This window comes from Erigeron canadensis, chromosome 1 (genome assembly GCF_010389155.1).
Source record: "Erigeron canadensis isolate Cc75 chromosome 1, C_canadensis_v1, whole genome shotgun sequence".
NCBI classification, from domain to species: Eukaryota; Viridiplantae; Streptophyta; class Magnoliopsida; order Asterales; family Asteraceae; genus Erigeron; species Erigeron canadensis.
Window position 1 is genome coordinate 57,544,681 of NC_057761.1, and position 12,067 is coordinate 57,556,747.

The following is a 12,067-nucleotide window of genomic DNA, read 5'->3' on the forward strand; positions in this document are numbered from 1 at the left end:
TGTCCAACTACAACTTTAAAAGTACCCATAAACGACATCTCAACAACATAACATATACAGGTTTAATTGGTACCCTTATTCAGAATATTCATTTGGACAACAGAGACGACTACAACAAAATGGCTCATTGCTATAAAGAACTGGGTAGTTTTTCAATTAATGTGATCTTGGTCATTTTTTAGTTTCTAGCCTGCATTCGATGTGTACTTGATAATGGTGGTGGAGAGTTATGGCACCATAAGGATAAGTCAGCACAATTATCTTGGGTGTGAGTTCAAAGATGGGCGATGAAGCAACCCTTCTCTTGCAAGAAGTGGAATAACAACTTACATCTCAGTAGCCATAAATTTAGCCCGATGACACACACGTAACCATATATTGTCCTACTTTTACATGTTACGAGATTTGTTACCCTCACAAGGTATGCGACAACCTTTGATGTATTTATATTAGATTTAGCGTTATAATTTTTTTTAATGTGTTTCTATTTTGCGTTGGATTCATATCTGTTAGTGTTTAAAGAAAAGCTAATGTTCATGCTTTAAGTCTATTGTGGAAAATTGAGATCCATAAAAGTTAAAATTGCATTCATTTTATCCAATCTTTTGACAACTTTTGTGCTATATATGTTTTATGGACATAGAAGTTTATCTAAGTTCCGCATAATTCTAATATGAGCTAGCATCAATTGTTTTTATATCTCATCTTTTTTAAGGAATTTACTCTCCTAATTGCAAACAGCTACAATCTATATATCTGATACTTTTATATGGTGTATAATAGTGGATCTGTGTTTTCTTATTTTTGTAGAGGGCTGATTTTGAAGCTTAGTGATCATCATCCAATATATTTATAGACGATTATCTCCATTCCATTTTAAAGTAAGTATACTTATATATGGGTCTAGAGTCCTAGGCAAACATCTTGAGGTTGCCAGATAAATGATTGGAATCCTGATAAAGTAAATTCTCATCTAAATGATATATAGTTTAACAGAAAGTTTTAACCAAAGTTTATGAATTCTAACCACTTGACAAGTTCATGAGACTTTGACTCATGACAGAGATCCCGAGTTTCTTAGCGGGTCTGATATCACATTATCAGGTTTTGATATTAGCTCAAGACATATACTCTACGAGAACCTATACCCAAGTAGACTAAACCAACTTATTAACCAACGGCCATAACAATCTATGATGAACATTGCATGTCACCATGGGATAAGTTAGATGGTTCACCTCGCGAGCTTAGCACAGATGATTCACAATAAGTTATGGGAACCACTTGTGAGAGAAATACCCAAAGAATGCTCTCTTCAAGCCGTGATCAAAAACCTCAATGCTAAGCAGTGATCAAAAACCTCAAAGTTGACGTTTCAGGGTTGGAGTTAGAAACTCTTCGTAAGTAACCAAATCCTAAAAGAAATACAGAAGGGTCAAATGTACTAAATTATCTTAATTGCAATGGTGTCAAGCTCATTCAACGAGAATAATGATTTTTACGGGCCATGTGAAGTTTATTTGCTATGACTTGTCACCAGTTTGATGTTTTGTTTATAAGAAAATATATGAATGTAGATGGTAAAAGTTATGAGAGATGACTATTAGCTCGGCAATAAATATTATTTTTCTCAGATCCCGATTAAGAATGTACATCTAAAATATAGATTTACATCTAAAATGTAGATTATGGCAACTCATTTGTTGTAGTTATTTGTCTAAATTATAGTACGAGTATATCTTAGCGTGCTTTCTTAATTTTAATAGTATTACATATGTTTTGTACTATCAAATCTTGATAATGGTTACTTTTTTTTACTTAATGACGATCTTTATATATGCAAGTACATTTAGCAATACAAGTTATTCGCAATACTTTAATTTTCAATACTTTACATATCATTGACATAATATATGATCAATTATAACTTAACCCGGTCAACGACCGGGTATAGATCTAGTTGAATATTGACATTAGCATTCTTATAATTTAAACCTATCATTGAACCATTTTTATTAGATTTTTTCATATTTCATATTAATAAATTAGTTTGAATGGTTAACGACTGACCGACATGTATTTATTTAAACCAAAATGTCGTGTCGGAGCCTAGAAATATACGAGGTATTTAACATCAAAATATGATTAGTGATTCATATGTCTAAGGCTAAAAGGAGTGGGGCAAGATGGAGAGGGGGGGATATCCGCCATGTGGCAAGAAGATTTTGATAGAAAAAAGAAGCAATGGTGTAGGGGGCGATAAAGGGGCGTTGGAGGTGTGGGGACCGGAAAATAAGGCTTGGTTAAAGAAGTTTTTGGACGAGAGAAATATTTCGCCTGGAGGTGTTTGGGGGCGTAAATGGTGAGGGGGGATGGTGTTGATGGCAAGAAAATGGCGAAAAGTGGGGGATATACGCCCCACTCCGTTTAGTCTAAAATACTCCGTATAAACTTAAAAGCATGTTTAAAGCGTTCAAAGAATGAAATATGAATTTTACCTGAGCTTTATTATTTTCACCTTTTGTCATGACATGTATTTTAATTTGTTTTTTGGACACGTTTTTAGACTTGTGTTTAAATAGAAAAAATAATTATAGTACAAACATTTAAAAAAGTACAAAAAGTATAAGGTTTTTCCTCCTCCTTCTTCTTCCCCCTTCCTTCCATCTCCGACCACCACCACCACCACCACCATGATCATATCCGAACACTATCATGATCCCCCGGCGACGATGACTATCTCCGGCGAGACTTACACATGTGTAAGTTCAACTTTTTTAAGCATTTTAGGGTTTAAAATTTCTAGGTTTTTTCCTTCGCGAGACAACCACCACCAGCCACCATCATCTCCGACCAGCCCAACCACGACGCCGACGCCGGTAGCAAGGATTTCGCTCGTACCGTAGCAAACCATCACCATCTCTTGGATCTCCGCCCATCAAATCCATACGATTCCCATATGCGTCACTTGACGGTCAGCTTAGAACGGATGAGGGCCTCTGGCCCGTACCGTATCCACCCGAAAACGAACCTGATTCTCGCCGGAAAGTTTACTTACACATGTGTAAGTTAACTTACACGTGTGTAAGTCTTGAGGAGATGGTCGCCGTCACCGGAGGATCATGGTGGTGGTCGGAGATGGAAGGAAGAAGGAAGAAGGAGAAAAAACCTTGTATTTTTTTTACCTTTTTAAATGTTTGTATTATAAATAACTCACCCCTATGTTTATATATATATATAACACATATGGTAGGTTAACGTGAGAACTACAAATATGAAGAGAACCGTGAGAACCACTAGTTTCCCTTCTTCCTTCTATTTTTTTGTATAGTTTTTTATTTTTTTAATTTTAATTTTTTATTTTTTGAAACTTTTTTTTGGTTTTTTTATTTTCTTTTAACAAAAACCCATTACAAAAAAAAAAAAAATTTTTTTAAATATTTTTTTTAAAAAAAAAACATGAGGTACGTGTTACGAAAACGTATGGATAGGGTACGGGCGTTGCCCTACATCCGTTCTAAAGGGGTTGTCACTGGACGCATATAAGAATAATATGGATTTGATGGGCGACGATCCAAGAGATGATGACGGTTACGGTACGGGCGTAACCCTTAATTCTAAGGGCAAGACAAAGCCCTTAGAGATGATCTTTCAATGGTTCTCACGGTTCTCACCATATATGTAGTTCTCACCTGATCCCTTCACTATATATATGTATCTTTTATACGCTAAAATTACAGATCGAACTTTATGAAGTATTAACACATAATGATTTGATGATTAATTATTTTTTTGTTGGATTTTTGTCTTCTTATTTAACTTTAGGTGGAGAGTTGGGCCCAATGATAGGATGTGAATGTGAGCCAACCCAACCACACACACTGACACACTCACTGTGTGTGTGTGTTTTTTCTTTCTGTTTCACTTTCAACCTTTGCTTGTATGTCACACTTGAAAGTTGAAACTCCTTTTTTAAGTACCACATTTTTGTAGTACATACATGCAATTGTATACACTTCTTCGGTTCTGGTTTTATCAATACATTTTCATTATTTGTTACTAATAACTTTTTGGCTCTGCCATTACTCATTATTAACTTTTTTGACATTAGTATGAATCATGTCCGGGTTTTAACATTTTATTATGGGTAGTGATATATTTACAATATTTTTAATTTATCTACAACAATCATTGTTTTAGACAGTTATACATAATGCATTAATACACATATATTTGTTGTAAATGATTATAGACTTTTGTAAATTTATCATCACCGTTTTGTTAGTAGCATCATATGTGTACGTGGTACGTTCGGGGCCTAGGGTGTTCGGAGGGTGCACGTAATTAACGTTCGGTCAAAGGAAATGATGTGTTGTCAGTTGTCACATTCTTTTTCGGTTGGGAAGATCCAATAACATACCATAACTACTCTTGATCATATATACTTAGGGATGGCATCAGGCCGGGTATGGGCCGGGTTTAGGTAATCCTGGACCTGGATCTGGTTAAAAATCACCGTCCCATACCTGGACCCGGACCGGCCGGGTTTCCGTTTATTCACTAACCGCCGGGTAATGGGTTTTTCCGCGGGTAATCAGGTATCCATTATTAATATTATCTTTTGAAATGTTAGTCATAAAATTTGTAGTATTGAGATGATTTGTAGTTAAAAAAAATTGAGAACACTACTGATTAGTATTAACGTTCATTTATTAATAAGTGAACTTTACTTTTGACTAATTTCTTGTTCCAACATTTTCACATTACTAGATTTTGACATATTATCATAAAGCACAAAATAAAATGCTAACTGAATTAACTAGTTGCATGTCCTTTCGATATAAACTAGTTATTATATAAACATATTATTATTATTATATTATGTGGTATATACGAGTCGGGTATATGGGTTCAGGGCGGGTTTCGGGTATACGGGGCGGGTTCGTGAGTTTTCATTTAAACTCGTACCCGACCCCGCAAAAATAATTAAAACCATCCTCATACCCGGCTCTAGACCCATATACCCGGCCCAAAAGTATCGGGTTTTGGTTTTCCCCATCGGTATACTGTATATAGTTGTGCATTGTTATAGCTTTAATTTGAATATTATGAATTAACATGAAAGTATCTTTTAGCATAAAATGAGATTACACAACTTTACTTTGAAAAAGGTTGTAACAATTAAATGTGACCAAACAATTCATTAGTTACATCATATTCTATATTAATTATAGAACTACATGGTTATAATTCATATGGAATAATTTCCCAAATCATGAAAAAGAATGAATATATCATGCAGGACAAATGTAATGGTTGAAAATGGCAAAATAAGAACATGAACATGCAGAAAGAAGCTGGAAACAAACCATTTCCATATGATTATATGAACAATCTCTCAAGGCTCAATCAAATGATCTTGTTTGGCTTTCATGGGTTATCTGCATTTACTTGGGAAATTTGAGATGTCATATCAACAATCCCAAAATGGAACCACAAGCACGTGTGTGGTTGTACCCTATGTTATAACATTTGTAATTTGGTCACATCAAAAATGAATTTATGACTAGTAGTACTTAGGGACGGAGACTGTTCAATGTGGATCAGGGTGGTGTCTTGTTCCATCCAAATTTACCCCATCTTTATTTTGGATATGTACCTACAAAAATGTGGTAATAATAATAAAACTTTTGTTATGCTTTGAGCCACTGCAATTACTTTCCAAATCACCATATGTAATTACGAGTATTTTTTATATTGATCAGTTATGGTGGCTGAAAACATTTTATAATTGTTTGTTATTAAATCCGGATGGACCTACTAGGGTTGCATGTGAATTATGTGATTTTTTAATTTATTTTTGCGTAGTGTAAATTTCTTTACAAAATGACCTATTTACATTAAACTCTACTAGAAGGATACTCGCACGTTGCAGCGGCACCTCTGGAAAAAAAAGGCGGTTAAATGTGGAGTATCATGAACAAAAAACAATTGGCTGTATTGAATAGAAATACACGTGATGCGGCTAATAAGTTTAATCAAATATATAAATTAAACTGAAATCTTGTCTTATACATCAACTAAGCCTTATCAATCCAGCGGTATAAAGATTAAAATGAAACTGAAAAAAAAAAAAATACTTTCAATCTAAATGACTATACATAGTGAACAACATGCAAACATCAACATACCACAATATCCATTACATAAACGCACAAACATCTCTATTTCAAAAAATCAATGATAGATACGTAGATGCATAAGGTTTTTTTAAGGGTATTTTAGGAAGTTCAAAAATAAAGTGTTTGAAGAAATGTAAATTATAAGGGTAAAATAAGGAAATTAAAGTTAGAGTGTTTAATTTGGGGAGGGGGTAGTTTGTTTATATAGGGAGTATAGATAAACATGTAATCCAAAATATACTCAGGGCCGGGGGCCGGGGTGCTTGGAAAGGTGCAAAAAACCCGGGTTTGCCCAAACCGGTTTTGGTCTAACAGGACCAAAGCCGGGTCTGACCATACCAAAATTGGTTTTCCAACTAGTTTTTGTTCAAATGTGGACCAGTATTTTAACGCTTTTTTTTTTGCCCAAAACCAAACCTGGTCCAACCTCTACTCGGGCCAAATACCTAAACCGGTTTCAAGTCTTCGGGTTTTCCAAAACCCAGTTTTGGTGAAATCTCGGTTTGACCGAGTAGAAAAACCGTTTTTTTAACTTGGTTTTCCAAAGCTTTTTTTTTTTTTTTTTGTTTTCTCAACGTGTTTTTTTTAAAAAATATTCTATTCCAGCATATCCTAGAAAGAAACCCAAAATCCAAATAGGATTTGCTAAGGAACGTAGGCCCTAGCCCAACCCAAAAACCCAGGGTTAGATCCAAAGGCTTCAAAGGTAATAGATTGATTAACTAGACTGTTGAACTAGTAAGACTGTAAGACGATAACTTGGCCTTTTCCAGATCAAGAAGTGACCAAAAATTGGCCTCTTAATTCCGACAAAGATTACATACTAACGAGCATGGTACCCGCACAATGCGACGACGGTGGTGGGGAAAGCGGTCTATTGGTGTCGGTGATGGTTTGGTGGTGGTGGCGGTGTCAAGTTGGTGTATGTTGATGTAATTGTGATAGTAAAAAATTTTAAAAGAAAAAGGCTTAAAGTGTTAATTATTAAAATAAATATTTAGAGTGTAAATTAATCCATTAAAGGCAAATTTGGTATGAGTATTTTTTAAAACTCTCTCCATAGCGGGTATTTATTAAGGGTAATTTGGTAATTCCGTATGTAACTATTGTGTAACTATTTCTAAAAATGGGGGTGTGATAATTTTTAAAAAAGAGTATAGATAATTATATTGAAAGCATAGTAAGGAAAACTACTGTTACATTACCAAAATTTGATACAACTGATACTATCTGAACTATTAAAACAGCTGTTTTTACCTTACTTAGCTCATACCAAATATTGAATACATGCAATATAACAACATTGGAGAAATGACGCTACCTCACATCACAAAATGAGGAGGTTTAACATCATCATCATATGGGCTTCTAGTTATCTTCATAATTTGAGATTTTGTAAACATTTGACCGCTTCTGATTCATTTATGTTAGAAGGGTCTTCTTTCTTAACTGGAAGAGCGGAAAAAACAGGAACTGCTTGCCTTATACGGATAGGTGGGGCAATCTTTACAGGTCTATTTTGCCGTACCTGATGACAAGGTGGTGGTGGCATCACCTGATGACTAGGCGGTGGTGGCATCACCTGATGACTAGGCGATGGTGGCATCTGCGGCTGCATCTCCTGATGACTAGGTGAAGCTGCCATTGGTGGTTGCATCACCTGATGATTAGGTGATGGCTGCAGTGTTGGTTGTATCACTTTAGGACTAGGTGATGGCGGCATTGGTGGTGCTGAAAAGACTGGAACTGCTGTTCTCATGGTGACTGGCGGTGCGAGTCCATTGTGGTGTGGTGCCCTGTAATGGCGCAAAGGAACGTAAGGCGAGAAATGTGGGCGGACGGGTCGGTTTTGATGCGGTGATGATGGTGGATCCTGCGGTGCAGGAGATACAGATCTGGTCTGATAGAACAATGGAAGTATTTTAGATGTGGTTAATGGAGGTCGTTGAGGGCTTGGTGCTCGTGGTGCCGGAGAGGTAAACTTCTTCTGAAACGGTACCGGGAGGTTATTGTAGCTAGATGTTCCAATATTTTGTTTCGATTTGTAATTCAAAAGTGCCCTTGCAATTCTAATTTGTTCTTGTTCATCATTGTTCTCGGGTTCACTTGATGAACTTGCCTCTTGCTTTGCCACTGCCCAAGAAACCCAAAGTTATTACATCAGTTTGTTTGGTCTATAGAAAGTAGAATAATAATTGGGTTTGGATGGGACTCACGGTGTTTGAGAGATGACCAAGCTGACATGGCAGCGTTTTTTTCTGCTTGTTTCTTGTTTTTGGCAGGTTCACCCGTGAATGTGATTCCAGCCAGTTCCACTATACCTGTAAAGACCGGTAGGTGCCCGAGACCAGACCTGTACGTTGTATACCGTGGTAGTTGTGCACCAACACGTTGTGAAATTTCTTGTAAAAGATTCTTGTAAACCCCAGTTTCATCCTACAAATCAGCATAGGGTTAATTTACCATTATTTACATCTCACATCTACTGTATCAGAAAAAAGCAACAAAATCGTACTGAGCAAGAATGCAAGATTACTTTCACCAGTGGCGGAGCTAGAAATCTAAGATATGGGTGGCCAAAATTAATAAAGATAAACAGTGATATACCGGTCAAATTTCGTATATATATCGAAGAACCATATCAACTGTTTTGTACTTTTGTTACTTAAGTTATTTTTAGTTAACGTTAAAGCTTTTTATTAATTGATTATTCTAAGAAAAGTTATCTGATTCTTAAGGTTAATCAAAACAAATATAAAGCTCAAAATAATATTAGAAGTAAATTATATAAAACCCAATATGTACTTCTGAAATCATTGACTATATAGTACTCCGTAAACAACTATCTATTATAATTAAAGTTTTGGTGACATATATAAATTTATTATATTTGGAAGGGGCTAAACTGAAAAATAGACAATATATATGGATTAAACTGTATATGGGAATACAGTTAAGGGACCTATATTGAAAAGTAAATAGTTTCACACTTTCACTCGTCTTCTTCACATAGAAACCATATTTTACCTGCAACTTTATTTGGAAAAACTTAAGAAAGCTTCGCCTATGCTAATAAATACGGGGGAGATGGGGGTTGGCCATGGCCAACCTTACCCCCCACATACCTCCGCCCCTGACTTTCACCGACTCACCACACCTATATTTGGCAATTTCGACACATTTTCGAATGCGTCAAAGTTTGGGTTGTGTCTGATCTTAAATAAGTCAAATAAGAAAACTTAGCTAAATGGGATGTTGAGCTTTAGTCCAATCCTATTATTACCGCATGCACCCTCCTCAATTAATTTAACGATCCAGATAATGAATAGAGTAAATACTATTTTCCTAATTGCCGTTACCGTTACCGTTTCTATCCATCACCCAACCCATCCATGTTGGCACCTCTAACTATTCAGCATCTAAAAAAAAGAACTATATGACAAATCAAGAACACTATAGTGGAAATTCCTAAATTGTCCAAGTCATTTTACAGTTCTTAGAATCGCATTACCTGGATTAACCCAAATGTCTAAAATCATAACTACTCTGTATTATCCAGTAAAAAGACTTAATTATCATCAGGTAATAGTAGTAACACACTTTAAGTCAAACCAACAATTTAAATTGAAGAGAATTTATAAATCAACATCAATGACAGCAATAAATACCATGACCCAGAATACAAAATGGGCAGCAAGGCACATGCCTGCTGCAACAAAGCATTTAAAAGCATATATAGTTAATTTGGGTAGACAAAGGCCATAACTCCTAATCCGGGCAATCAATAACTTTCCCATGTGCCATTTTTCTCCAAAAACAATATACTTTATTTTCATCAATGTTATTTTTAAACTTTTGTGAGTTAGGAAGACCTCCCATTAAATGTAAAGTGGGTGTGCCACATCGTTTGAATATATGAAAACAAACCAAAGACAATTTCAAACTTCTAATATCTGTATCCAAAATGATCAATAATTCAAAGTGTTCATACCTTATCATGACTTTTCTAATTATAATCTTTTTTATACCATCATCATCATCCTCAAAAAGAGTCAACCTTGCAACTCATCTTTCTCCAAATATAGCCATATTTCGAACTTTACCATCAGAAAAATGCCCAATTTAACAACTGATTATGCCATTAAGTTTGATAAACTTGTGTTTAATACTAGCATTTGTGATTGAGTTCATCTCCTAAAGGGATCTACATTCATAATCTCATAAAGAACAGAAAAACATACGTTTTGTGCTAGACTATCATTCTATGTATCCAAAAGGAACACTGCATACAAATTCAATTAATTTCTGATATTTACTATGATTTTCCTAACTTACTCAAAGATCGCTGATTTTTGCAAACTAAAATGTTTCTTGGCATTATCAAAGGGAGATGGTCAACTTGCAGTATAAAAACAAGTACATATCTAAAAGTCAATTACTTCAACATTAGGCCTAAAACATTTCTTTTAAATATGTTAATTATTTAAGTACGGACGGTGATTATTATATGTCAAACATTAAGAGTAGCCGAAAAAACAAGTAAACCATCAAACCAAACAATATAACAAAGATGTTGACTCAACAAACACAAACACATTAAGATTGACTAGCTATAACAAACTTTGAATTATTCAATTCAGCCACTTACAATTGATTTGATTTATATAGATACTAAAACCTATCAATTTTTGTTATTAAATGCCAATCAATATGCATCAATCACTCCTACATTGGCCAAAATTATAGGCAACAAGTAGTACTAATTGGTATCCATCATCAAGCATTGTCCCATGCTTATTAAAAATAATAATCTACATTTAGTTACCAAAATACCCTTCACCCAAAATGCTAATTACACAAAAATTGTTATGCATAATCGGTATATCCACCCTTTTTCCTGAAACCCTATTTTTAAAAACTTTGTTAAATATCTGGATCAAAAGGGAACAAGTATCATGATGCATTGCCAGCTTGTACAGTACAAATCCACTAAATAAGATTTTAAAAGGGTATTTCAGGAACAATAAAACAACCACATATAAACCCAAAGGGGCGCATGTTAGCAGAATAAAATTCAAGAAAGGCGCAAGTTAGCATAGTATTATTTCCGGCGAGTTTGAAAGGAAGGGGGACTTACGAGGATTCTGGCGGCGAGAGAGTGAGAGGAGAGGGAAGAAAGGGCGACTTCGGCGGCGGCGTGTTCAGCCTGACGGAGAGTAGTAAAATAGTTAGGGCTTTCAAAGGAATCGCCGTTAAAGTTAACGACGGCTTTGAAGCGCGGCGCGTGGTCGGGACCTTCCCGGATGCAAGTGTAAGATGGAAGATTGAAACAGCTTCTTTGGGGCCAGCTCTTGCAGCTGATTCTTATACATAATTTATATATAAATATATATATTTATGATGATGATGATATATAAGTGTATGTATTGTGGGTGTGTGTATTTATGTGTGAGTTTTGATAGTATGTGTTGGTGGAAAGAAGTGATGGACAGCGGAAAATGGGAAACCCGGAAGGAGGGGGAAAATGGGGGAATTTGGTGAGGCGGAAATTGCCTTAATGGGCACGATATAACGTCATTAAGGCCTCTCTGCTCTCTCTTCTTTTCTTTTCTCTTGCATGGATATATGTTATTTTATTTTTTATTTTCTCATTATGTAGTATATTAAAGATTTTTAACTTGTAACTAGGGTTATACCCGGCCGTTGGACGGATACAACGATTAGACACAGACTTAAATGCGAGTCATTAATTTTAACATGTCAATTGTTACCATTAAAAAAAAACGTATCCTTAAACAATACGTAAATCTTTAAATACAAGACTTTGATGGCGAAGTAAAAATATATAAAGTATCTTTAAAGATAAAAATTAGAAGCTTAAAACG

General features: G+C 35.3%; 1 protein-coding gene across 1 annotated transcript; it reads right to left on the reverse strand.

The window, feature by feature from the left end:
• Positions 1-7,351: 7,351 nt before the first annotated feature.
• LOC122608973 (double-stranded RNA-binding protein 2) lies at positions 7,352-11,569 on the reverse strand. The gene is given in 4 exon segments (XM_043782041.1): positions 7,352-8,315; positions 8,399-8,618; positions 11,320-11,523; positions 11,525-11,569. Coding segments are annotated over 4 exon segments (1,209 nt in total). The 5' UTR covers positions 11,555-11,569; the 3' UTR covers positions 7,352-7,560.
• Between the last annotated feature and the right edge of the window lie 498 nt (positions 11,570-12,067).